This window comes from Aulonocara sp. 'chitande type north' Nkhata Bay, linkage group LG7 (assembly GCF_057382095.1).
Source record: "Aulonocara sp. 'chitande type north' Nkhata Bay isolate Kocher_YH1m ecotype deep benthic linkage group LG7, A_spYH_male_GT1.1, whole genome shotgun sequence".
Classification (NCBI taxonomy): Eukaryota; Metazoa; Chordata; class Actinopteri; order Cichliformes; family Cichlidae; genus Aulonocara; species Aulonocara sp. 'chitande type north' Nkhata Bay.
Genome location: NC_141350.1, coordinates 17,100,998 through 17,126,701, shown reverse-complemented (window position 1 = coordinate 17,126,701; position 25,704 = coordinate 17,100,998). Strand labels below are relative to the sequence as shown.

The 25,704-nt window shown below is 44.8% G+C and overlaps 3 protein-coding genes across 7 annotated transcripts; 2 read left to right on the top strand and 1 right to left on the bottom strand.

The window, feature by feature from the left end:
- Positions 1 to 2,539: 2,539 nt before the first annotated feature.
- Positions 2,540 to 11,308, top strand: LOC147324922 (netrin-4-like). Its single transcript, XM_086299104.1, has 10 exons — positions 2,540 to 2,858; positions 2,986 to 3,533; positions 5,163 to 5,435; positions 6,207 to 6,333; positions 6,549 to 6,737; positions 7,365 to 7,572; positions 7,693 to 7,805; positions 7,944 to 8,012; positions 8,675 to 8,848; positions 9,233 to 11,308. The coding sequence occupies exons 1-10, from the start codon at positions 2,747 to 2,749 to the stop codon at positions 9,373 to 9,375; spliced, it is 1,956 nt and encodes a 651-aa protein (XP_086155230.1). The 5' UTR covers positions 2,540 to 2,746; the 3' UTR covers positions 9,376 to 11,308.
- On the bottom strand, positions 10,959 to 17,675 carry LOC147324921 (methionine aminopeptidase 2-like). 2 transcript variants are annotated; one of them, XM_086299105.1, is made up of 12 exons: positions 17,374 to 17,675; positions 16,986 to 17,282; positions 16,162 to 16,275; positions 15,885 to 15,947; positions 15,242 to 15,344; positions 14,771 to 14,932; positions 14,413 to 14,594; positions 14,073 to 14,167; positions 13,356 to 13,452; positions 13,151 to 13,254; positions 12,030 to 12,145; positions 10,959 to 11,913 (listed from the first exon to the last, which is right to left on the bottom strand). In XM_086299105.1, the coding sequence occupies exons 2-12, from the start codon at positions 17,128 to 17,130 to the stop codon at positions 11,661 to 11,663; spliced, it is 1,434 nt and encodes a 477-aa protein (XP_086155231.1). In that variant the 5' UTR covers positions 17,131 to 17,282; positions 17,374 to 17,675; the 3' UTR covers positions 10,959 to 11,660. The 2 variants fall into 2 exon arrangements, with proteins under 2 accessions (XP_086155231.1, XP_086155232.1); XM_086299106.1 differs by having other exon boundaries at positions 17,492 to 17,675.
- Positions 17,240 to 25,207, top strand: LOC147324920 (uncharacterized protein C3orf20-like). Of its 4 annotated transcripts, XM_086299101.1 has the most exons (17): positions 17,242 to 17,895; positions 17,976 to 18,070; positions 18,186 to 18,622; positions 18,941 to 18,979; positions 19,072 to 19,171; positions 19,909 to 20,115; positions 20,251 to 20,400; positions 20,550 to 20,664; positions 21,413 to 21,538; positions 21,616 to 21,687; positions 21,899 to 22,070; positions 22,352 to 22,571; positions 23,285 to 23,365; positions 23,454 to 23,811; positions 23,938 to 24,054; positions 24,627 to 24,769; positions 24,928 to 25,202. In XM_086299101.1, the coding sequence occupies exons 1-17, from the start codon at positions 17,839 to 17,841 to the stop codon at positions 24,971 to 24,973; spliced, it is 2,535 nt and encodes an 844-aa protein (XP_086155227.1). In that variant the 5' UTR covers positions 17,242 to 17,838; the 3' UTR covers positions 24,974 to 25,202. The 4 variants fall into 4 exon arrangements, with proteins under 4 accessions (XP_086155226.1, XP_086155228.1, XP_086155227.1 ...); XM_086299100.1 differs by having other exon boundaries at positions 17,240 to 17,895; positions 24,627 to 25,207; XM_086299102.1 differs by lacking the exon at positions 18,941 to 18,979 and having other exon boundaries at positions 17,241 to 17,895; positions 24,928 to 25,204.
- Positions 25,208 to 25,704: the final 497 nt, after the last annotated feature.

The window sequence follows — 25,704 nt, the reverse complement described above, 5'->3', positions numbered from 1 at the left end:
TTACCTTCACCCTCCACATCCTCTCGAGCTCTTCTCTGAGCCCTTGGTATTTCTCCAGCTTCTCGTGTTCCTTCTTCCTGATATTGCTGTCATTCGGAACCGCTACATCGATCACTACGGCCGTCTTCTTCTGTTTGTCTACCACCACTATGTCCGGTTGGTTAGCCACCACCATTTTGTCCGTCTGTATCTGGAAGTCCCACAGGATCTTAGCTCGGTCATTCTCCACCACCCTTGGGGGCATCTCCCATTTTGACCTCGGGACTTCCAGGTTATACTCGGCACAGATGTTCCTGTACACTATGCCGGCCACTTGGTTATGGCGTTCCATGTATGCCTTGCCTGCTAGCATCTTGCACCCTGCTGTTATGTGCTGGATTGTCTCTGGGGCATCTTTACACAGCCTGCACCTGGGGTCTTGCCTGGTGTGATAGACCCCAGCCTCTATGGATCTTGTACTCAGAGCTTGTTCTTGTGCTGCCATGATTAGTGCCTCTGTGCTGTCTTTCAGTCCAGCTTTGTCCAGCCACTGGTAGGATTTCTGGATATCAGCCACCTCCTCTATCTGCCGGTGGTACATACCGTGCAGGGGCCTGTCCTTCCATGATGGTTCCTCGTCTCCCTCCTCTTTCTTGGGTTTCTGCTGCCTGAGGTATTCACTGAGCACTCGGTCAGTTGGGGCCATCTTCCCAATGTATTCTTGGATGTTCGTTGTCTCATCCTGGACTGTGGTGCTGACACTCACCAGTCCCCGGCCCCCTTCCTTCCGCTTAGCGTACAGCCTCAGGGTGCTGGACTTGGGGTGAAACCCTCCATGCATGGTAAGGAGCTTTCTTGTCTTTATGTCAGTGGCTTCTATCTCCTCCTTTGGCCAGCCTATTACCCCAGCAGGGTACCTGATCACGGGCAGGGCGTACGTGTTGATGGCCCGGATCTTGTTCTTACCATTCAGCTGACTCCTCAGGACTTGCCTGACCCTCTGCAGGTACTTGGTGGTTGCAGTTTTTCTAGCGGCCTCTTCATGGTTCCCATTCGCCTGCGGGATCCCCAGGTACTTGTAACTGTCCTCTATGTCTGCAATGTGTCCTTCTGGTAGTTCAATCCCCTCAGTTCTGACTACCTTCCCTCTCTTTGTTACCATCCGACTACACTTCTCCAGTCCGAACGACATTCCAATGTCATTGCTGTATAGCCTGGTAGTGTGGATCAGTGAATCGATGTCTCGTTCACTCTTGGCATACAGCTTGATGTCATCCATGTACAGGAGGTGGCTGACAACTGCTCCGTTCCGTAGTCGGTATCCGTAGCCAGTCTTGTTAATGATCTCACTGAGGGGGTTCAGGCCTATGCAGAACAGCAGTGGGGACAGAGCATCTCCTTGGTAGATCCCGCACTTGATGGTGACTTGTGCTACGGGCTTGGAGTTGGCCTCTAGTGTTGTACGCCACATCCCCATTGAGTTCCTGATGAAGGCTCTTAGGGTCCCATTGATCTTGTACAATTCTAGGCATTCCAGTATCCAGCTGTGGGGCATTGAGTCATAGGCCTTCTTGTAATCAATCCAGGCAGTGCACAGGTTGGTCAGTCTGGTCTTGCAGTCTCGGCTGATTGTTCTGTCTACCAGTAGCTGGTGTTTTGCGCCTCTGGTATTCTTGCCAATTCCTTTCTGTGTCCCGCTCATGTATTGACCCATGTGCCTGTTCATCTTAGCCGATATGATGCCTGACAGGAGCTTCCATGTAGTACTGAGGCAGGTTATTGGTCGGTATATATATATATGTGTGTGTGTGTGTGTGTGTGTGTGTGTGTGTGTGTGTGTGTGTGTGTGTGTGTGTGTGTGTGTGTGTGTGTGTGTGTGTGTTTATATGTGCTCAGGACAATAGGGACTTTAACCTAAGTTTTATATTGTGAACTGATGAGGCATTTCAGGACATGACAGGGACACGGAAAAGTAAAATGACGAGTAGTGTAACAGTTTATTTCCTCCAGGGCAAAATAAAGGAATGTGCAATGCATTACTTTTTGGGGGAGCTAACTATCCCAACACTGGACTACACTGACCAGTCAGTGATGTCATGATGGCTACTCCCTTCTTTGATTTACAGTTTATAGTGCCACCTCATACCCTTCCCTTTAGCTACAGCCATGGTGCCCTCTGTCTCATTTTACTTGCTGTGTATTCTCTTTATAGGATAAGCTAATGTGTTTGCACTGAGGATCATTACAACCAACTTCATATTATAAAATTAAAAATGAAAACAAATAGAGCACACAAATAAAAAAGAAAAGATTATTAGAACTGTGTTGGATGATTATTAGAAGTAAAAATAGAAGCCTGTATATTTCAGTATAATCACCTCGCTTCATCATTTTTTCCAACACTATCATCTTTAAAGCGTTTACGTCATAAGGTCTTCCCGGAATACTTTTGGTGTTTTCAGATTTTAGTGGGAGTGGGAGTGGTCTGGAAAAGACCAGAAGAGGGCGGTGCTAATCTCTTCATATTCCCAAATGTCAATGAAAACTCTCCACAGCAAAGTTGAATCCTGAGGGGTGGAGTGGAAATAATTGAAGAATAATGCGTGCCGAGGATTGGGATGAAGTAGTCCAAGCTAAGCCTGCAGAGGATTTAAACACGACAAAAGGCGGAATTAAACTCAGCATTTCTAAATGTCTGTTGTAGCAGTTTTATAACAGGGAAAGAGGACGTTATTAGCAAATGGGCATCCTTAGATAAAGCACTTGAATGCGCCTTCTTGCCTTGTTTTACCTTATGCAGACTTACAGCGCAGTCAGGATGAGGCTGTGGATTCTGCTGCTCATTTTCCCGGTGAGCGCATCCTCTCCTCTGTTAGCCGGTGAGTATGAACCTGCTTGGTGTTTCTTTTCAGTGTCATTTAAGAAAGTTGTTTAACTGTTGGAAAATGCTAGCTGGATCTCCAATTACTAATATCCCAAAAGTAAACACACACTTTCTCTCCCCAGTAACGTCTAAAGCCAGGGATCACCGCTGCTCTGGACGAGCCTGCAACCCCCGCATGGGCAACTTGGCCCTGGGTAGAGTGCTGAGCACTCGGTCGGTGTGCGGCTTCAACTCCTCGGAGCCCTTCTGCTTCTACAGACAGACCTCCGCCCCCCGCAGCAGCAGGGGGTCTTGCTCGGCGGCAACGTGCAGCCGGTGTAACTCTGCCATCCCCAGCCAGGAGCACCCTCCATCTGCCATGAGCGACTCCTCTTTCCGCCACCCTGACACCTGGTGGCAATCTGCGGAGGGGGTAAAGGAGGAGACGCTCCAGCTGGATCTGGAGACGGAGTTCCTCTTCACCCATTTGATCCTGGTGTTCCGCTCCCCACGCCCTGCTGCCATGGTGCTGGAGCGCTCCCAGGACCGTGGACGCACATGGAAGACCCTCAGATATTTTGCCAGAAACTGCGACGAGACGTTTGGCCTGGTGGAGGGGTCACCAGTTGGCGAGGGTGGGGCAACTTGCACCTCCAAGTATTCAGGAGCTTATCCTTGTAGCAGAGGAGAGGTGAGTGTTGTCCTGAAATCTGAGTTATGTGCTTATGGAGTTATGGAACGTTTCGGATTTACATATCTAATCAAACAAGTCATCTGAAGTCGAATCATTTTGAAATAAGCCTTGAAAAGGGGAGAAGAGTGATGTACTGTAGCTCTGACAGAGATCTGGAGGGCAGATCTGGAGTGTCATTTCTGAGATATGGCAGTGATCACATCAGTGCTGCCAGACATCCCAGCACTTCACAGCAACTGCTTCACCTTTGTGATTTATTTATTGGCACTTTATTAGCTGCTATCACACAAACTACCAACCAAACAGTTGACCAAGCTTTGTAAACTAATCTCCCTCTCATGGGCCGTGCCTTCAAGGCCTCAAGCTGCTGTGATATGCACAGCTACAATATCAGAGTTCATTTTGACACTTTTTTTTTTTACACACACAAGCCATATGCTGCCTTACCACCAGCTATGTTTCATTCACAGATCGACTCTCGCTGGACAGAGTAAAGATTTGTTTTGCTCTAAATTTGCCTAAGAACATGTTGGGAGGTTCTGGTTGGATAACACAATGAATATATGGCTGATCTCATAATTGCAGTGCATTTGCCTGAAGTGTGTGTGTTGCCAGTATGTGAGCTCTGCTTCTCATCCTTTATAATTAGCGTCCCTTCTTCTGCTAACACTCAAAGAAGCCCTGAAATGTTAATTGTTGAAATGAATATTTAGAGTCAACCTTGTTTTTTGTTGTTGTTTGTTTTTGGTAAAGAGATGACGTAAAACGTGCTCCTTATAAATCAGCCTTTTCAGATTGCACATCAGAGTCTGTATATTTACCAAGTGCGTGGTGCCACAGTGTTGCACAACCATTCTGACACAGCAACAAGTCTCTCTCATGCTCATGACTTGTACAAACCTTAGCAAAGTAATCACTCCCTCATTTTCAGCTTCATATTTCTATTCTTGAGGTTCTCTAGAGTTCTCATTGTCTCATGCTGGGCCTCGGTACGAGCTCTCAGTTTGTTTGCTGTCCTTTAGTTCCACTCCCTCAAATGGTTTCTGCAAGCGTGCCCCTTGCAAACAGACGGTTTAAACAGCAGGTGACTGTGTGGGTTTTGAAGGAAAAGTGACAAAATTCAAGTATGCTTCCAGAAAAACATATAATTCACTTCCAGTTGGCTCAACATGTTTAAAAATAATCTATATGGGCTGGAAAGGAAAGGCCATTTGGAGAGGATATTGTAGTATATAGTGTATTTTATACACAGACTTGGTCCATAGATATTAAAAGTGAATGTTTTGAGCCTGTGATAACTTCCTTCTCCTCTGTGTGACTCACAGTTTTCATCCCTGTTCTTAGAATTCAGAGGCGGGCTGAGATTATTCGTCTAAACAATCAACATTTAACAAAATGTAACGAGGGAGAAGAAGAACCATACACTGATGTTCACATTTAAGCTACTCATGTATTGCTGTAACAGCAGCTGTAGCACAAGCGTGTGAGGAAATCCAGGCTGGTGCCTGCTTTTACAAACTTAATTTATGTTTGGTCATGATCCGTCAGTGCATCTAAGATTGTTTTTTTAATACTTGTTAGAGAGGTTTTTGGAGGTTTTCACATGTGCTGCCCTTCATCCTCCAGGTGATCTACCGAGCCTTGTCACCCTGGCACTCAGTGGATCCCTATGGCCCGGCTGCTCAGGACCAGCTCATGGTCACCAACCTGAGAGTCCGTCTGCTGCAGATTCAGCCGTGCCCCTGCCAGGCCAAGCATCCTGGTGCCTCTGCCCTCCCCACGGATCATTACGCCATCTATGATTTTATAGTCAAAGGCAGCTGCCTTTGCAATGGACACGCCGACCACTGCGAACCGGCCCGTGCCCACCTTTCTGGCACACAGAACATCAGCAACATGGTGAGCACTCATTGAGCTTGAGTTTGTGAAACGGTTTGCAGGTACATGACAACCCACTAACAAAAATGCCCCGTTGTGAGAATGTACTCAAATGTTGTGTCACGTTGAAATCTGCTGATGCCCCCAGTTTGTCTCGAGGTTTGTGATGTGGTTTGGGTTTGGGGTTTTGTTCCCACCACTCCCTCGTTACCCAGCTGTGTGCTGGTATGTGCTGCTGAAGTGGAGGGCTGCAGTGAAGACTGAATATTAAGCCACAGCTTTACCTACCATTACAGGGATTTAAGGGGGTGGAAACCTTAATTATGGTATTCGGCCTAATACTTTAACAGCCCATAGTCTCAGTCATGTTATTCTCTTAACTGTAAGTGGAGAATAGAAACAATAGTTTATTGCCAACACAGCCTAAGAGGTGTAGACATGTTGCACAGTGTGTAAACACTGTCAGCGTGCATTTAGATGCCACTATGTTGCGATACTTAAGAAGGAGGTTGGTTATAAGTACATTAGGTGCTTATTACAATGTGCATGGTTGTTTATGTGCAGCATCAATTTTAGAAAATGGATCAACAATGACTCCAAAATACACATTTAGTTAAAATGGCTATTATTGTGTATAATTAACTATAAACAGCTAAATTAACAATTTCAAATTGGTCACATGACACATGAAGTCATAACTGATCTCTAAGCGATGTTCCTTTAGTGCATGCAGATACAATAAAACGCTCAATAACTGTTAAATTCTCACTGTCTGGTGCGTTTGTCTGGCAGGTCCACGGCAAGTGTGCCTGCAGACATAACACGGCCGGCGAGCACTGCGAGCGCTGCGCACCTCTCTACAACGATCAACCCTGGCAGGCCGCCAACGGCATCACGGGGACGGCGCACGAGTGTCAGAGTGAGTGATGGGGCGAGAGAGTGAGATGCATCGTAGGACACGCGGCTCGTTGGCTTATCGGGAAAATTAATTTAGCGTCATAAATCACACGCACACCTTTTAGATGCTGATGCACCGCTTAAAGAGTGTCACTGGGGTTCAAAGTTGAGAGGTGAGCTGATTAAAGCGTCACACTTGAATGTTTCTTTTCTTTTCCCACGCTCGTCTGAACAAAGAGTGCAAGTGTAACAGCCACGCCAGGAGCTGTCACTTCAGTCGAGGGCTGTGGCTCGCAACGGGGCGACGGCGTGGCGGGGTGTGCGACGACTGCCGCCACAACACGGAGGGCCGTCACTGCCAGAGCTGTAAGAAGGGCTTTTACAGAGATCCCAGCCGACCAAAAATGGCACCTGACTCCTGCAAAGGTAAGACCCCACAGTGTGTCTTTGTTTTTTGGCCTTAAACCAAAACTTTTCTATTTGGAGCAATGCCAGCTGAAAAGTCCAACTAAGAGTTGCAGAATTTGCTATTTGGAGGGTTTTGATTTTTCTTTTTTACCCTCTGGATTAAAGCACATTGATCTCCTTGATAAGGGGATTTTGCTCCAGCACCTTCCTAAGTCACTGATGAGACACAAAGCAGACTTCCAGCCCGCTCCTTAACAGGAGTCTCTGTAATTCTTGCTTAAGTTGCATTCGAGGTTTCAGAGTGTGGCTGTAATTGCAAACAGTGGAGGATTGTCTCCACGTTTTTCCCCATTGTTGCCCTTCCATCCTTCCAAGCATTCTGCAACATTCTTTCTTACACAAACTAGAAATGAAAAAAAAAATCAATCTGTCATGTCAACGAGCCTTCAGACAGCGAGCCGAGGGAGTCCTTCACTGTTTGTTTTTGCTGCATCTGCTCAAAGCACACTGACTACATAACATACTTCCGACTTGTCGCTTGTAACGAGTGCAATGATAAAATACAGCTGATGTGGAAGTTCAGAAGTGTTTGCTACAGAGATGTTAACACGCAGTTCTCTTGTTCTGTCACTCTCTCCTGCACAGCCTGTTCTTGCCACCCTGTCGGCTCAGTCCACTCAGGTGGCAGCACTCTCTGCAACCCTAACACCGGGGAGTGCACTTGTAAGCCCGGTGTCGGAGGCTCCTACTGTGACAGCTGCATGACGGGATACTGGGGGCTTAATGAATACGGCTGCCGTCCGTGTGACTGCACGGGGGACTGTGACCCCTACACTGGTGACTGCATTTCTGGGTAAGAGCCAAGACTCAACCATATGTATTAATGGAAATAAATCAGGTGATTTATGCTGGGGAGTTTGAGAGCATACTGGGTTATTAACTGGCTCTGACTGGTTTTACCTCTGCGGCACAGCTCAGATGTGGAGGTCTTCTATACAGCCAGTGGCCACATGGGACACAGCAGCAAATATAGTGAGACGGCACTCTTTAGGGTAGAGGAGCTTTTCTCTGCACTGCACCACTCCGGTGAGTCACAGGTCACATCACGCCAAACACTCATCGGCCCACATAGATGCAAATAAGGCTGCTTTCATCTAACAATCTATACTTCACGGTGAAATTATGTGTATTAATCTTGTTATCTGTTTGACTTTCATTTTCCAGAGAAATGTGAATGCATAGAGGTAACCCTTGGCAACCCTAAACTCTTCTGTGCTGCAGAGTTTGACTATGGTAAAAAAAATGTTTACATTTATTGTAAACCTGTGAGAGTCAATCTTAACAATCTGAATGATTTATAATGAAATGCTTGATGTCTTGAGGCCAGGATAGGGTTAGGGTCTCATATTTTAAATCATTTTTGCACATGACCTGTGGACAGTGTCAAGATAATCAGGTCCTGTCTCACAGGGAGCACACAACAGGACAAAGTCCGCTTCAGACGTGCTCTCCTGACTTGAAGTGATCAGTTTGGGTTAGGTGAGGCTGCTACCTGGAAAGAATGTGCAGAAGGCAGGACATATGACACCCGATGGCTCAGGGGGGAATTCACTAGATAATTACCTTCACCTTTGATGCAAGACACCACGCAAATCAGTAAAATTGGACATCGTGTGGACTTTGTCTACGGAGCTAGCAGGTTAAACATTTCATGCTTATGTCACATCTGACTGACCACAGGTACCACCCCATATCTTAAATTACATGCCTTAAAAAGAACATATTTTCATAAATGTGAGGAAATGTTCCTTCAGAGCCAAAAAACACATTAGAAAATTCTAATTAGAGTCTTATTAGTACTACTATTAGTCAACACTTATATTCTAAACGATTAGAATGTTTCTCACATGGTTATTATTTGTTTACTTCTTTTGGTTGTTTTCTTGCCTTGGCAGTACTGGTGGCAAAGGTGATGTCAGCCCACGACAAAGGCTCTCACGCAGAGGTGAAGGTCAAGGTCAAGAAGGTGTTGTATCAGAACCCTCAGATGAAGATCCAGAGGGGAAGTGTTACCCTTTACCCAGAGTCCTGGACCACCCACGGCTGTACCTGCCCCATCCTCAACCCAGGTCAGCTGCAGCCGGCTCCAATGAGAAACTTTATTGCTCACGATGCAGAAGTGTATAATTAGTCGACTCTTGAGTGAAAGATCCCTGTCGCCTCTCACAGAGGCTTTGAGTGAGTGCCAACATCCAAGCATTACTCATTTAAATTGGACATTTACAACTAAAAGATTAGACACACTTCTCTGTTATGAGACTATTTCACGTCTAACACTCCACAATAATCGCTTCTGCTAAGCTAGCCAGGGAAGCGCGGTAATTAACTTGTTATAGCTAAATGATGTACATTTCCATAGTCATTTTTTTTCTCTTTTTTCTTCACCCTGCTGTAGTGGCATTCTCAGCAGATCTGAAATACATTATTGCTTTTTTTCCCCTTCTCCAATATAGGATCTGAGTATGTGGTGGCTGGTCATGAAGACTGGAAGAAAGGCCGACTTATTGTTAACACCAAGAGCTTTGTTAAACCTTGGAAGGCAAGCCTCGGACGCAAACTCCTCCACATCCTCAGAAAACACTGCGGCCACTGGTAGGGAACCGCCGAGAAGTGCAGTGGACGCAGCTGGCAGCAGGACTGTCTGAATTAGGCCTCACTTGGACATGAAAGTGAAACCGCTGCCTATTTCTTTTTTTTTTTTTTCCACGGTCCATGGTCTCAGAACAAAAGGGGGAAAAAGCTATAGGACTGAGGTTGTGAACCTGTGATAAAAATAAGCATGTGAGAGCAGATACCTTCCAGACTACAGTCACTGTAGGATCAAAGAGAACAAAGCAGACCGTAAAAACCTTCATCCGCACAAAGCTGTCTGAATTGTATTCCTGTTATGCTGTGCCTCAGCTCATAAAACTTTCAAGATTATTTATAAAGCAGCAAGAAGTGCATATTAAATACTCAATTATACTTCATTTCCTGGCTCGATTTCCTCGCTGTCGGAGCTCACGAGCCAAAAAACAGTCGCGTCCTGCTGTATCCACTTTATGGAAGACTGTTTACTTTGAAATTTCGCAAAGGCACAGACTGAATGATCCGTGTCGTCACACAGATATTGCCGATAAATCATGAACGAGTAAACATCAGGCAGCGTGTGTGGAAGAGTACATATGCTAGATGTCCTTGGTGGTGAGTCTGGGACTGTGCAAGTCAGAACAAGTAACTCCGGGATGAAGGGAGAGGATGAAAAAACATTAAAGGAATCAGACGGCTTAAATCTGAGCAGCTCCACTTTACTCTGGGCCACTCGCCCCCCTGCTGACTGATGAGAACAAAACCCTCTCTGCATACAACAGGCTAAAACACTTGGGATTTGTTTGCTCTTATAGCCAGCTCGCTACGAAAGGATTTCACCTTCTTTGGAAGACCTGCTTCCACATGAGGAGGATTCGCTTGACAAGACCTCCCTTAAGTCAGCCCTGCAGGAGGCGGTGCGTGTTTGGGTGTTGCAAATGCTCTCTGAACATATGCTTCTCTTTTTGGCCTGTGACTCCTGCTGCCTCAAAATAAATATGTATTAAAAGCCGGGGTATTAATGGACATCACAGTGTATCAGATCCGGAGTCCACAAGCCACTTTAGAGCCAGCCCCCGGTTAAGAATAGGCCTGGTCTGCTGTCTCCAAGGAGAAAGGACAAACTGTATGAGGGGACATGATGCATTCCTCAGCCATAGCATCACCACCCATGCCCTTGTCTGAAAGACTTTGCCAAAATAAGAGAAATGGGCTGGAAATTTTCTTTTAGAGGACAAGGTGGTGATTTTTTTTTATTTTTTAGGGTGAATGAATGTGCTCTGTTGTCATCGTGATGCTTGCAACGCTGTTTCTGTGTCCTGTCCGTTCTGTTTCATCTAAACTGCATAAACTAAACATCAGTGTGCTCATTCTTAATGCTTCTGGGAAAAATCGGTTTCATTCCTCGGTCACATTATGCAGAAGCACCAGGCTATGAATAAACAGCCTGATGTGCCTTACTGCATCATCTTCACCAGCAGAGGTGGCTGACTGATATTTAACCCATGTTTGAGTACCGCCCTCCGTTGGTTAAAAGAGAGAAATACACATGTACGTGGTTAAAGTTTGACATCATTTGACATTTTTGCTTACTAGCTAAGAAAAGAGGGAGCAATATAAGTGGAAACAATAAACATTCACTGTTGTAATGTTTATTTTTGGTCAAACTCTTTCTTAAGACGGAGGTTTTTCCTCAGGTTTCAGCACTGCAGCACAGCCTGCATTAGGTATTGGAGTAGTCTTCCTAATAAACTGTAAAACTGCTGTGTATCGGTGATGTCTCTAGAGCTGCCAGAGAGCTCCATGAACTTGAATGCAGCATTGGATGCAAGATTTATAACAATTTATTTCTTATAAAACTGCCTCAAATTAAAATAAAGCAAAGAAATGTAGAAGTATAAATATTTGATAGCGGTTCCGTTTTCCTCACATGAGCTTAACAAGGCAATAAAGCACAGCATGTTCAGGCAAGGTGCGAGCACCTAAACCTCCTTTTTTTTGCATGATTCTTTTGCATAAATCTCTTTTGCATATTACCTAAAAGCAGCACATCAAAAAAAAGCTAAAATGACAACGCTGAATCAGTTAAAGATATGCCCTTTTTACTATTGGCTTGATCCTTTGGAGAGAGAGAAAGAAATGAAACAAAACTATCTCAGCTAACTTCATGAGAGTCTTTTTTTTTTTTTTTGCTAAAACAATTATCTAAAGGTATTCAAGCACTGGAAATTTAGGTCAGAGAAATATTGCATATTTGCTGTCAGTCTGAAGAAGTCTGTCGTCTCCTGGTTCGTTGTGGATTTTGGCGCATGCTTAGTAGTCGTCGCCCCGGCTCACCACCTCTTTGCATGTGGGCCTGAGTAGGATGGTGTGCTCATACTGGGCGGTGTAGCTGCCCTTGATGTCGCAGAGAGGTGGGTACGGGTCTATGATGCCAAGGTCGCACAGATTCTTCAACGCCATGAGGTACTTGCTCTCTCCCAGGCGGTCCAGCCAGCGGCGGCAGAATGCCAGAGTGCCAAAATTCTCATTGATCACGTTCAGCAGATGTTTAGCCCTCGGAAGTCTGCGGTGTTGGTGGCGACACGGAAAGAGAGGTGAGAGAAACGTGACAAACTGGAGATCGAAGAAAGCCACCGTATAAAAACATAAAGCACGAGGCGATGAGGTGAAAACAGAAACCTTATTGGCACGTGTCCCACGTTGAAGTTTTTCATGTAATGCGAGCACTCCATGTCATCGTGGACAGCACCTCTTCCAGTGCTGCCAAATGTCTCGATGGCATAAGCTTCACCTTCCTGAGAAGCAGCAAAAGAAGCAAAAAGAGACGAGGACTTTAAAGTGCAGAAATGAAAGACTGTTAGAGCAGGGCAGGTGTCATTGAGCACTCATAGGACAAAAGCACTTTAGAGGGAGGAGGGGAGGCTGAGAGCAAATTTAACAAAAACCTCAAGTTGTCAGCCGATGACATATTTGTGTGGAGTCTATTAAAGGGCGGTAGTGCTCTTTTCAGCTGTTGATTGGTCGGATCTCACTGGCACTTTGCTTCTCTATCAGCACGTGACTGCTGTCGGAGTCCCCCGTGGTACGAGCTGATAGCACTGAGACGCCCTTTCTCGCTGCACCGATAATCAGTCAAAGTGCTAGCAGTCCCCGTGGCACACCCAGCTGCCACTCTCTGATCACAAAGAGGGTAATTGCCCTTTTACACCAACACACTTTAGCTAAAAATACAATACACAAAGCTGCCACATCAGCATCAACCCCTCCTCAACTCTCCTGGAACCATCAGGTGAAAGGCTTGACGCAGCAACTTCCCAATTAAAATGCCCACTTCTGTCCAAGATAAAACCCCAGCCATGCACCACAGCTGTGCAGCCAGGCACAGGCTCACTTTAGTTCCCTGCATAATGCGAAACCGTCTTTCTCCTTGGCCCCGTTAATGAACTCTTGATGCCCACGATTGAAACGAGTGGCTGGTGTGCTAACACGTGTTGCAACTCGATGGGGCCGCTAATTCCATTAAAAAGTGTAATTAGGGTGCTTAGGAGGGTGACCGAGAAGCTGTTAAAGCGGCGAATTGGAACATTTCTCCAGACCCCGTCGTAACCCTAACCAGCCACATGTTCGTCCAGTTGCACTTAAGAATTAAAAAGGGTCCATTTGCATTCAGGCAAGGTCAGTCAGGTGGAAAAGGTTTAATTTCAAACGCTTTAGTAAAAAAAAAAAAAGAGGTCTGCAGTTTTTTAATTTGGGCCCCACAGTCTAATCCACGTGTAATCTGTGGTAAATGGTGTACAAACCTCCATCCTTGTGGCTTCTCCACCTTTTACGATAGGGACCGTCTTCCCTGAGTGTATCCTGTATTGTCCAATAGAGTGGCCGTTGAGATTCCTTACCGGCTTCACTGTCAAGAGAGCGGCACACAGAGGGTTTCATAAACAGGAAGCAGCTCTAAGCCTTGTTCGTGATTAAAAAGGATGAAGCATGGCATCATTTTTATTTTACCTTGATATGTTTTCCCATCTATCTCCACTTCATAAGACTCCATCACCTCCTGAATGGTCTCGCCAACATCGCACAGGCGCACATCAATTCCGGCGAACTGGGACAGATCAGAGTTTGCACACACACGTCAGTAAATAACACGCCATCCATCGCACACTGAAGGTCTGGAGAGTAAGAATCACATCCCACTTCTTTTTTTTCTGATTTTTGAGGGGGAACTAACTCTGAATAAGTGAATCGTATACTGACAGCCTTTAATATATCCAGTCTGAGCATCATCAGGTAACATCAGGTACCAAAGTAGTCACATTTAAGTGAGACATCATCTTTTTCCAGCCACATGTTTAATAAAAAAATATAAATTATTGTTTTTTTTGCATTATGCGCTGTTCAGTTGCTGTATATCCATGCATTTCTATTTTACACTTGATTGCTTTTATGCTTTCTCACTATAAGATTACATCAGATTTTAACCGTGTGTCCCCTGCAGCTGGCAGGAATTCAACAGCGTGCACATTTTATGTCACCCTGAATTATTACACGCCACTGTACGTTATGATTTGTGCCGTTATTTCAGAGTTATCGTCACCCGTTATCACAGTTGCATTTCAGACTAGATATGAATTATAACCTAAACTGTGATCTGGTTTGATGATTCTCGTTTTTTTTCATAAGTCTTTGTGTAAGCACGGTGCATGGGAGGACGGGCCCTATTACCCTGATGCCAGTGTTGGTTGCGTCTCTCACAGCCTCCAGCAGTCGGTCGTACTTTGGATTGAAAGTGACGGTGAAGGCACAGTCTATTATTCGACCTGAAAATACCAAACAGTTTGGTTAGTGCCGGCAGCGGCTAATTATTTTCATTTTTTTACACTTTTTTTTTTGCAGAAACATTCAGCATGTATTCATCCAGAAAAAGAGGACGTTAATTAACTTATGAGAACAGTTTATTCCAGGCGGCCAGAATCATAAGGCAATCATCACTCCACCGTGCCAAATGGGGAATGGGAGACCGTAACTTGAAAAAGCACTTAAAAAGTTATTAGCGAGCTCTCACCGTTGATGTGCGTTCCAAAGTCAATTTTGCAGACGTCGTCGTAGCGCAGCACAGTCGGGTCTCCGGCGTTTGGGGTGTAGTGGGCTGCGCAGTGGTTGATGGAGCAGCCTGTGGGGAAAGCCAGGCCCGCCTTTAACCCATCTTCTTTGATGAGCCGCCTGGAGCAGTCTTCCAGCTTCTCACTGACAGAAGCAGAAAGAAACACAAAGAGGCAGCAGATGTTAGAGAGAAGCCAGGTAAAACATTCAGAGGAGAAAAGGTGGGAGCAGATCCTCCCTTTCTTTCAAGGTCTTAATCACATTCTCATCTTCTCAGACCATATCAATAACTCTCAAAGACAAATCAGCGTGTTTCTCACCAGATCTCTATCATGGTCATCCCTGGTTTGATCCAGCTCATGACATACGCACGGACCTGCCGGTGTGCCTCGGCCGCCTGCCTGAAATCATTCCACATTTCCTCGTTAGCCCTGTCCAGGGCCCGCTTCTCCTCGCTGGTGGTCCGCCACGCTGCGCTGCGCCTGGGGGTGGGTGCAGGGGAGCACCACGGAGAGGAGGCACTCATTATTTTCTCATTATACAAATGTTTGTAATGAGGCTATGACACATGCTCCCTGAAAAAAATACTGCACAGGTGAAAACAGTGCTGATATTTTTAACTGCAGCAAAACATACTAAAAAAAAAAAGAGAATGGATTTACATCTTTACTGGAAACACGATCAATTAGTATATTATAGCCTGTATGGATAGGCGGAAAGTGGGACCTAAGTTAAATGTAGGAATGCCACACAACGGAAGACGGAAGGAACAACGTAGAGGTCACACACACCCGTCTTTTGATGGGGGATATTCACACTCCTCTCCCTTTGGAAAGTCTCCGTTGGGATACAGCTCACAAATAGGGACTGAGGGAGGGTCAGTCTGTCCCTTCACTGTGGCCCAGATACAGAAAAGGCGGAGCAGAGGAAAAAGCAGCAGGAGAGGGGAAATAAAACACGTTAAGAAGTTATGAGCCCTTGTGCTCATGACATTGATATTTTGACTTTAAGAGAACAATGCCTGGCATTCTGGTACAGAAAGAGAATTACAGTGCTGGGGAAGTCATTCATATCGTCCTGTCTGAACAACATGCAGTTTTGTCCGACTGCATGTTGCAATACTGACGACTAATGACATGGATTTAAAAAAGACAAACTGCTGTTGTGCTCTGTTTGCAATCATCTGGTGTTCCAAAGCGCTTTCAACGCAGTGACGTCTGTTTTCGAATACACGCCGATGCTCATACACAACCGCAAAGATTTTACTGAACGATCTTTCAATGCTATCAACAAATGCTACATATCTACTTAATATCTTAAGTGTGCGTGTGTTTGCTTTTTAAATGAACAAACAATAAGAAAAATCCTCTTGCTGAGTGAAGAATTTAAATTCTTGGTGCATTTTGGTGCGCTACGGGAAAAAAAATAGCTTACATCCTTTCTTCTTCTTCTTCTTCCTCTTCTTTTTTCCAGCTGAGTTCTCTCCCTCGTCCCCATCTGTTGAAAGCATCATTAGTTTCAATACAGTTTGCAAAGTGAGAAATATCGACAGGCGTTTGGGCACAATTCCCGGAGTGCTACTGAAAATCAAATATCACATTGCAGATATGATCAGCTGAATTTCACAGTGCACTTTCTGGGACTTGAAGTCCAGCAGCATGACCGCTGCAGACAATGATGCTGATAGTGGGCGGCTGTAATAAGAAGATACCTTCTTCTCCATCCTCGGCCCTTTCTTTGTCCTCCAGCGTTTGCTGTTCCAACTGTTTTGTCACATCACCAACACCTCCGGCGTCTCTATCCCCCTCAGCCTCGCTTGTCCCTGCTGCAAAGTCACACAATGCCGTGCATGCATGTGCAGGTGAACATGCACGTGCATGCACGCACACACACATACACAGAGGGAGTAAATTATCTGTGGTTCAGAGTCCATTCAAGAAAGTGCATCTACCATGATCTGAACTTGGCAGGATGTGTGAATAATTTCTTGCCTTGAGAAGTCAGTATCCTCAAGGGCATATGCAGCTTGCAGCATTATGACATTTAGCCCTTCATAGACAGAGCTGTGAGGACCACGCTTGACTTAGGGCAGCTTCAGCAACTTAACCTTTTGGGATTTTACTGCTGATGAAGCAGTAATGCTGCAACTGGCAACATGTCATCGTATTGCACTACAACTGTGGGTCTATTACATAATTTCACGCAGATTATGTGGAGAATTATAGGATCAAACATATTTAATCTGGGCAAGTTACATTTATTCCCCTCATATCTTCAACTGACAGCTTCCAATCCATTTTTGACGTTACATTTCATTTTCGGAGTCTGTCCCGTTTCCAGATGAGCGCCCTCAGCTTCAGCAGCAGCCGCTGAGAGTTGGGACATCTGGACAGGAATACCCTCTGACAGGTTGAAAAAGTCTCATGTCCAGTACACTTAATGCTCTGCACAACACCGAGCAGTAAGGGGAATATTTTTTTTTTTTTGCGCTATTTTCTTTAAAAGGATCCTCTAACCGCAAAATGCGCTCCTTACCTGGCGCTGTGGTTCTGCTCCTCTTCTTCTTTCTTCTTTTTTTCTTTACCGATTCCGAGGCGTCCGCTTCTTCTCTTTCCTCGTTCAAGTCATCCCCATTGAGAAGTTGAGGCTCCACTTCAGCCTGGAACTGTAGCTCCGCCATGATCAGCGGCTAAGAGACGAAGTGACGCATAAGCTGCTGGGAGCCTCCAGTGGTCAAAGCAGAAAAGTGTGCTGGAGGGAGCTTCAGCCAATAACGAGCTATTAGACGATCTCTATGCAACAACTTAACCAGAACAGAAGAAGACGATCCTCCTGTGCGCCAAGCAGCAAAAAAAAAAGAAAAAAGAAAAAAAAAAAGTTTCAATCGTCATCAGATTTTTAGAGTTACATTGTTTGGACTCACAGTTCCTGTGATGCTCAGATGTATGTGACAGTCCTGTCCCGGTGTGTGGCCTTTAAAAGCTGCACTGTGCTGGACTCATCACTTTCTCCGATCGTCCAGCGGCTGAGTTTCAGGTTACCTGGCAGCCCAGCGCACACCTGACTGCTGCAGCTCCTCAGTATCAACCTGCGCGCCCTTTCTTTCTCTTTGTGTGTCCACATTGCCAAACGCTCGACACCTTATCTGTTATTGAGAGTAACGTATTGTTGTTTGCACTGTCACAGATTCAATTTGATGCCCAGAGTCGATCATTAACGTGCGTAACGCGAGAAGTGCGTATCCAAGCAACAAGGCGAGAACATGAACGGAGAGGGGGGTATTTGCTGGAGTGAAATGTTGATCTTGAAGCACTTTTTCTCAGCTAGGTTACTTTTGCTTTGCTGCAAAGAGATACAGTGTGGGGGATTTCTCCCTTTGTAACGGGAAATGAGTTCTTCTGGTGGGACAGAAGGCAGACGGGGGCCCTTTTATTTCTTTGATCAGGTGAGGTGAGGATGCGTTTTGCTGACTGTGTAGTTTAAAAGAAAGAGCACAACTTTTACCGTCCACTTGCCTCTCTGCAGCCAGCAGGACGAAATCGAGTTAAAGGAGAGCGAGGAAACATTTTACATTTGAGTGTGATAAATGGAGGAGCACAATTCGAGGGCAGGATACGAAGGTAATTAGAGGCTTGCACATTCTGACAGAGATGATCTGCTGTGGGAGCATCCGAAAAAAGGAGGAGGAGAAGGAAACGTGGTTTACTGTAAATAACCTGTCTTATTTTCTCATAGTAATCTGGAGGAGAACGAGGGAAGGGAGGAAGAAGGCGATAAACCTGGCACATCGTCTGCTTTAACCCTGAACGGTTCGATCGAGGCATACAAGCAAGCAGCGCCTCAGTTATTAAATGAATTGGCTCGCCTGCTTTGGCAGCATAGGTGGGCTGATGAGAGGCGTCTTCCTCACGGGGTTGTAAATATTCTGAACTGCTCCTGGCACGATCTGACTGCAGGGGCGCTGCGTTCAAGTCCCAAACTGACTGACAAGCTACCGAAGTCTGTGGGCTCCCCGAAGCTGCAGCAACCTCCCCGCCAGGTGTCAGCCAGCGGCCGGGAGGAAACGGCAGAGGAGAACCCGTGCGCAGCAAGAAGTGCTGGTTTCACAGGGAGAAAGTCGCGAGCCAAACTAAACCCACATGTGAAAAAGAGCGAGGCAAGATGCAGTAGAGGTAAAAGAAATAATTTCAGGCACATTTCTGTGGCCATAAAAACACTACAAGGGAAGATAACATACCAGGAAGGTATCCATCTAATCCCCCCCCCAAATTGGACCTTTCCAACAGCCCATACTTGTTCAGTCTTCTTTTGTGAGGCATGTAGAAACTGAGATGTAGCTCTTGTTTTTTTTTTTTTTTTGTTTGTTTGTTTTCTTTTTGCAGTTTCTCTGAGCATTGCACTCTGAGTTTGGAGTGCATTTACGTGAAATTCCTTGGAAATTGTATTATAATCCTTCTAAGACTAAGTTTCACATTCTTGCTCTTAAACAGCTCGCAGCTCCACAGCAGCCACTCCCTCCATCTCATCCAGTAAGTGTAAACATGCAGGTATGACATGCAGCTGCAGCACTGCGTAGATGACTCTGTCACTGCCTCCGCTGTGTCGTGTGTTTTGTGTGCAGGTTTGATCGCTCAGCCTAATCAGGCCTCCAGTGATGTGCTGAACAGGATCAGTTTGTATCAGTGGGTGGTGGAGAGACTGCAGGGAGCAAAAGATCCAGAGTGAGTTGTCAGCGTCTGTTTCTGCATTAATAGCATTTGCATTTCCAAATGATCAGATCCTGTTGGTCGGCTGATCTGATGAATCCATTTTGATTGAATTTCAGGCTATTTTACATTTGGTCATCAGTTACTGAAATCCTTATCTGGTTAAAGCAATATAATCCAGTACTTTCACATGCATTGTTTAATATACGTTAAGGTCCATAGGCTTTTGGACAGTGACACATTTATTTGTAATTTTGCCTCTGTACACAACACAGGGGATCTGAAATCAAACAGTCAATATGTGGTTGAAGTGCTGACTTTTAGTTTTATTTCAAAGGGTTTGACAAAGGTTGCACATAAACTGTTTGGAACTGTTTGATGGTCAAATGAGGTCGATTCCCTCTTTATCTCATGACTAATTGGGCAGATAAAAGATCTGGAGTTGATTTCAAATGATGCAATTGCATTTGATAGTTTTTCATTTAAATTCTCAATATGAGGTCCAAAGAAAGGTCAGTAAAAGCAAAGGCCATCTGAAGATGGGGAAAAAACAAACCTATCAGAGACGGAGCAAAAACTTTAGGAGTAGCAAAATCAACAAATAGAACAACACCAAAAGATGACGGCTTATTTCCATGGTTCAAAAAAACCCCTTCACAACATCTAACCCAGTCAAGAACACTCACACGAAAACGACAAAAGTCACATTTGTCCAAAAACGTTTACACTTAACCGTATTTTTTTTAACGTAGAAAACTGCCAACAACTGAGCTGGATCCGAACGAACAGCTTATCCTCCGTCACTATGGGGATACGAAGGCTAACGTGACACGCAGGAGAAGAAAGGACCATCCTTCCTCTTTAGTCAACGGGATGCCACAGATACCAGAAGTGAGACAGCAGGATCCTGCCCGGCAAAAACTGCACTACAGGATCAACGATGGCTCCTCATTCATATAGTATCATCTTTTTCTCATCATGTTTATTCATAAAGATTTCAATTTTAATGAGTGTCCAGAATTAAAGGCGGATTTGGGCATATGGAAAATGTGTCACTGCTGCTGACCTTATGACCTGTAATTGTGGCCCCTCAGTTACCCATCTGGTTGCATGGCAGTGTGCCAGAGTCACTCAGGCCTGCCCTGCGGAGGCTTCTATACCAATGTGTTCACTGACAGCCAATTTCCCACCATCCTCGCGACTATTACAGCATTTGGGCGCGGGGCCGTCACGCATCCTCTCAGGTGAGTGCATGCCAGGTGGCTTCCATTCTTTTCATATTTTTTTTTCTTACTGAAAAATATGAAGTAACATGTAAAAATACACGTATAACAAAATTCTGTTGCACATGCTTCGCCTGTTTGTTTTAAATCTTTTGTAACTGTTAATGCAGCTCGGCCGTCACAGCACTGTGGGACCAGAACGGTGGATTCGTGTGCGATATTTACGGAAACAAAACTAAGGAGTGGAGTTGGAAGCCATATCACAGGGAAAAGATTGCAATACAGGTGGGGTCTACGAATTAATCTCCTCTCGATGTTGTTGTTGCTATTCTCTCATCAATAAACTGAAAAATTCGGAGCAAAAGTAGCCAGAGACACACAGGAGGAACTGGCAGTACAGTGTGTACTTATATTTCTGGGGAGGCAGCTGATTGATTTTTTTTTATTGAATTTCAATGAAATAATAAAAACATTTTATGCAGCACTCCTCATTTTGTTAGGCAAGAATGCTTTTACATCTGAAAAACCTTTAAAAAATTACTAAGTTGAAAATAAATATGAATATTACTTTTTTTTTAGCAAACTATCTAAATGATTTTTGGTCCCTGTGGTTTTTGCCTTTGGAATTACATATGCTAAATCATATGTTATGGTACTATAACCACAAGAGACTTGGAAAAAAATCATAAAAATATGATGGGGGAGTTTTGTTGTCAATGTTATACTTTAGGGTTCAGGATATATAATCCACTCTCATGCACATCAGCTCACTTTGTAGGGTTTCAGTGGGGTTTGCGGTTACGATGTAGCTACGGTGTAGATTTCCTACTCATGCATAAATCCCAGCAACACTAACTGTCTCTGACAGGACGTAGAGATTCATATTTTATTGTCTGCAGGGTTTCTTTGCTTTAGATTGGATCGTTTCAGGCGACAAAGACAGGAGGACTTGCTAACTCTTTATGCCACTTTGCTGTTCTTTAGGGTTTTCATTTTCTAATAACCGATAAAAGTGTTTGCTTGTCTCCTGCAGATTTCTGATCACGTGTCTGTGAGTCTGTCCAGCGGTACGTCTGCAGTGCTCACCTTCAGGTGTGAAAATGAAACCGCCCAGCTTCCGCTTTCTGCTCGGTCTCACCTTAATCAGCCAAAGGAAACAGTAAGATTACATTGTTTTTCACCTTGATATTGAGGAAGCTAAAATATTTCTCTGTAATATCAGTTCTGCATTTGCAGTCTTATTTGAAGACTCGGGAAACGTTTATCTCTGATGCTGCTCAAGACCTCCTGTATCCCCCACTGACACATGTAAGACACTTTTAATGATCAGATGATTGTGTCTGAGTGGAAAAGTGACACAAACAGTGAATCAAACAGCTGATTAGATAAAGAGGAGCAGTTAGCTTAATAGCCACCAGTGCGTTTGTGCACAAATAGTCGGTGGTTGCTGTGTATAGAGCAGCTAGCTAAATGCTTTACATAACATAATCTACCATGCGCACATAATGTTGTGTGGCAGAAGTCGGTGTGCTCTCGGGATGCTCTCCAGATGGTGAGAGAAGGGAAGAGGCAGGAGGAGTCGTCAGCACACTGGAAAAGAGGAGGTCATCCTAGCGGGACACTGATCAGGCTTCAGCAAAGAGTACACAAAACCGTGGAAGATTGGTTGGACTGTTATCGTGTGGCTGTCGGTACTTACACGCTCACAGCTTCCAAACATAGCCTCTCTAGCTTCTCTGACATTCACCCTGTTCTCCCCACATGTGATAAAACTGCAACAGCTGGTTGTAACATCAAGAAAACCTGACCTGGTCGGAGCTGCTTGGAATAGTTCAATGAAGCAAAAAGTTACAGGATCACTTTATCCTGCAAACTTGACATTATTGAATAGTTCCATGAGGATCTTGTTCACGGTCATCTGTGCAACTCTGTATCTGTGTGCATTTCTGAGTGACCTCTTCCTCTCCTTCAGGTATCAAGTGTCCTGGCTCAAAGCGGATGCCAGATGCCCCACCGAGGACCAGGCCGAGAAAAGAGGCACAGTCAGCTGCTCTGCCCTCTGTGAAGCTACCTGAACGAGTAAATGCTAACCCTGTCCAGCCGGAGGATAGCAGAGATGAGTTTCGGGAGCTTCACGGACACCTGTCGCAATCAGCCGAAAGAGCGCCGGACTTTCCCGTTGTCCTGCCTAGGTGCACGCTAAAGCCATTTCCACACACAAACTCTGAACAATGTTATGTTAGGAGGATCAGGTCAGGACATTTTCTGACATTTTCAGGAGATTTTGCTCTTCAGTCGATTTCCAAAACTGCTAGAAACAGGACACATGGCACCCGATGGTGCTCTGTAAATTCACTGGGCAAATACCTTCGCTACTCTCACAGAGATGAAATTAAACATTACACAGTCTTCACCCTGAAGATGTAGCAGTTTGAAAAACATTTAATGAGTTGGACATTTTCCTCCCGACATACAGCTCCACTGGGCGACATTTAGAAGGGCTCAGTGCTCCAGTGGATGTGTGAAAATGATGTGACATACAGCGATATCTGGATGTTTCTACTCTGGATAACTTAACCAAGTAAACACACTAAAGAGAATTTATATATATTATTTATTTATCCAGGTAAAAGTCTCATTGAGATTTTAAAATATGTATTTTTCATGATGGACTTAGCCGAGAGGCCAGCAGGGACAAAAACTGCTTTACAGTGTATGGATTACCTGCTCAACCAGCGAGTTATAACGGCACCTGCTTTAGTTATTCTTGAGCTGCAGTAACAGAAACACATTGCGGAGCAGTTTCAGTGCTTCACTTGTGCTACACTTGCACTAGATCTTTGCTGCATTATTGAAAGGCACACTAAAGAACAGTTTAACTTTTTTTTGACCTGTTTGTTGTCAGGACACCTAGAAAGCCTGAAAAGAAGGAACGTGGATTCACGCAGCTAGGACCCCTTCGGATTTACGGGAGCATCAAACCAGAGTAAGACCAGACGCTCTAGTTTGATGAAAAAAGTCAATTGCTACATGTTTTAGTAGCCTTATAAAACATCAGATTCCCTGTCTCCCAGGTCAGTTTTTCTTCCAAATAATCCCGAATTGCAGATGGCCGCCGTCACCCTCCTTCCTGCAGTGGCACCGTTCCCCCCCTCTGTCCCCCTCACAGTGTGCCCGGATCTACTCAGAGCGGCACTGCTGGGGGAAGGGCAGCGGAGGAGCTGCTGCTGCAGCACTAAACTAATGCCGGTAGTGACAGACCTGGAGTATGATGCTCTCATTATGGGCCAGCCTCCACAGAGTCAACAGATCCTTGTTGTGTGTGTGACTTGTCCACGTCAGCCTGTCGACACGCACGCAACGCTTGGCCAGGACTCGCTGGAGTATCTTTACAGGAGGAAGAACAAACACAGAACATCGCCTTGCACTCAGGTGTGAATCTAGGCAAAATAAGAGTTATGTTAGTGATACTGAGGCACATTTTCAAGGGTAAAAACAGTGTTGCTTAGAGCCAGTCAGATTCAGTAACAGGTTGATTTTTTTTTTCTTAAAATCCAGTGTCAGATGGACTCTTTTCGTGTGGTGAGGTATGAAATAGAAATGGAGAATCCCTGCTACAAATCCAAGAACATCCTGCTGCGCCAGCGACACAGAGCTGCTCCCGGCACGGTCCTGGTCAGTAAACCTACTGCAGACTTGTCCAAAAGCTGCATGCTATGCAAAGTGCACGCCTTCATGGTCCCCACTGGGTGGCAGCAACAAGCACCGCTCCACTACTTTCCCCTGATGTCCAAACATTCCTGTAAAAGTATTAAAAGTATTAAAAGTAGGAAATACAAAAGGGAGCTCTAATGACAACTGCTTCAGTGACGTTTGCTAACGTCCTTCACTATCAAACATAAAGGTCTGAGTTATAGTCACATGACACACTGTCAGCACTTAAATAATGTAGGTCAGCAGGCCCTACTCAGAAACTCTGAAAGCACATACATTACAAATAACAGGATGTGGTGTCGCATCAACGCCAATCTGTGTTGAAATCTAAAGCTTAAAAATAACCTCATGATGTATGACCTTTGTTGTGAAACATTTTTGTAAACCACTTCTCTGCAGAAAAAAAAAAAAAGCCCTCCCTGCTTAACATTTTTACATGTGGGGAGGGTAAAAATAACTGCAGTGGGGGACTGCAGAGGCGTTTTCTTCCACTTTCAGACGTGTAAAGTACTTTTTATATGCTCATGTGATAGATGTATATCAGAGGGAAGCTGCTGTTCGCGGGCTACATATGCAGCGATCACAGCTTCTCAGCCAGGGTCCTTGAAAAGCAAATCTCCAGAAGCAGAAGAGACTACAGATTAGGTCTGATTCTCCCTTCAGACTACAAGTTCAGGTATTACTCCACAATCCCCTCTGATTTGATGTCCTGTAAGCCAATGAATCAAACTGGTTATTGCATACTGGAACACATCACCACAGAACCACAAATAACAGAAGTTGGCTTTCTAAAGCTGAACACTTTACTGGTGTTCTTCCAATCTTTGCACACAGTGATTCCGTGAACACTCCTGCGGCTGCAGACACAGCACTAACCTGAGGCGACGACATCACGCCGAGCCCTTCACAGAAAAGGGAAACGGCGAAGGCAATGTAAAATTGTCATCAACATTTACGTGAAATTCGGACGGATTTCTCTGTGGAATAAAAAAATGAAACTGAAACATAACATGATGCTTGAGTCCTTATTTATATTATCAATTAAGTCTTCACTTTCCCTTCTTTAAGATATGTAACCCCTCTGCAGGGACGGGAATCACACTGCATCATTCCAGCAACAGACCAAAACGCCCTCCCTTCCCTTGTCTTGTCACACACTCGATATTCCTCCATGAAATAAAACATGGATCAGGGGCAAGAGATCTGCCACAAGTTCCTGGATTCAGTGAGTTTCGACTTGGCCAAATAAACATGGCAAAAAGCAACAACTAATCCATTATTTATATTCAATCCTTCATATTATTCACCAAGTCAAGCTGTCAGTCATCTGACTTTCTTTGTGACTTCCTGTAAATAACTAAATGCAGAATCAACCTGCTGACACAAGGAGGGAACTGATGGGAAATATATATATATTTTTCAAGTATTTCTTCCTCTGCGTAAAATATGTGTTACAAAGGAGCTGCTGGCTTCCTGGCATAATTTTGGCTTCTTAGTCATACCATTAATAATAGAAAAGATGATGTAGGAGGAAAGATATGCGTGCATGGCACCTTGCAAAATTCCTGAGCAGTCATGAGCCAGCGTTAAATCTTACTACAAGTCAGTGTT

What these genes read in the sequence shown, in the direction of transcription:
- LOC147324922 (XM_086299104.1), top strand. Translation starts at nt 2,747, where the DNA reads ATGCGCCTTCTTGCCTTGTTTTACCTTATGCAGACTTACAGCGCAGTC. An exon ending in GACGGCGCACGAGTGTCAGA is followed by an intron (nt 6,334 to 6,548) that starts GTGAGTGATGGG and finishes GTCTGAACAAAG; the next exon opens with AGTGCAAGTGTAACAGCCAC. An exon ending in TGCTGCAGAGTTTGACTATG is followed by an intron (nt 8,013 to 8,674) that starts GTAAAAAAAATG and finishes TTGCCTTGGCAG; the next exon opens with TACTGGTGGCAAAGGTGATG.
- LOC147324921 (XM_086299105.1), bottom strand. Translation starts at nt 17,130, where the DNA reads ATGGCGGAGCTACAGTTCCAGGCTGAAGTGGAGCCTCAACTTCTCAAT. An exon ending in GAGCAGAACCACAGCGCCAG is followed by an intron (nt 16,276 to 16,985) that starts GTAAGGAGCGCA and finishes GTGACTTTGCAG; the next exon opens with CAGGGACAAGCGAGGCTGAG. An exon ending in AGATGGGAAAACATATCAAG is followed by an intron (nt 13,255 to 13,355) that starts GTAAAATAAAAA and finishes CTCTCTTGACAG; the next exon opens with TGAAGCCGGTAAGGAATCTC.
- LOC147324920 (XM_086299100.1), top strand. Translation starts at nt 17,839, where the DNA reads ATGAGTTCTTCTGGTGGGACAGAAGGCAGACGGGGGCCCTTTTATTTC. An exon ending in GGGAAAAGATTGCAATACAG is followed by an intron (nt 20,665 to 21,412) that starts GTGGGGTCTACG and finishes TGTCTCCTGCAG; the next exon opens with ATTTCTGATCACGTGTCTGT. An exon ending in TTTCCCGTTGTCCTGCCTAG is followed by an intron (nt 22,572 to 23,284) that starts GTGCACGCTAAA and finishes GTTTGTTGTCAG; the next exon opens with GACACCTAGAAAGCCTGAAA.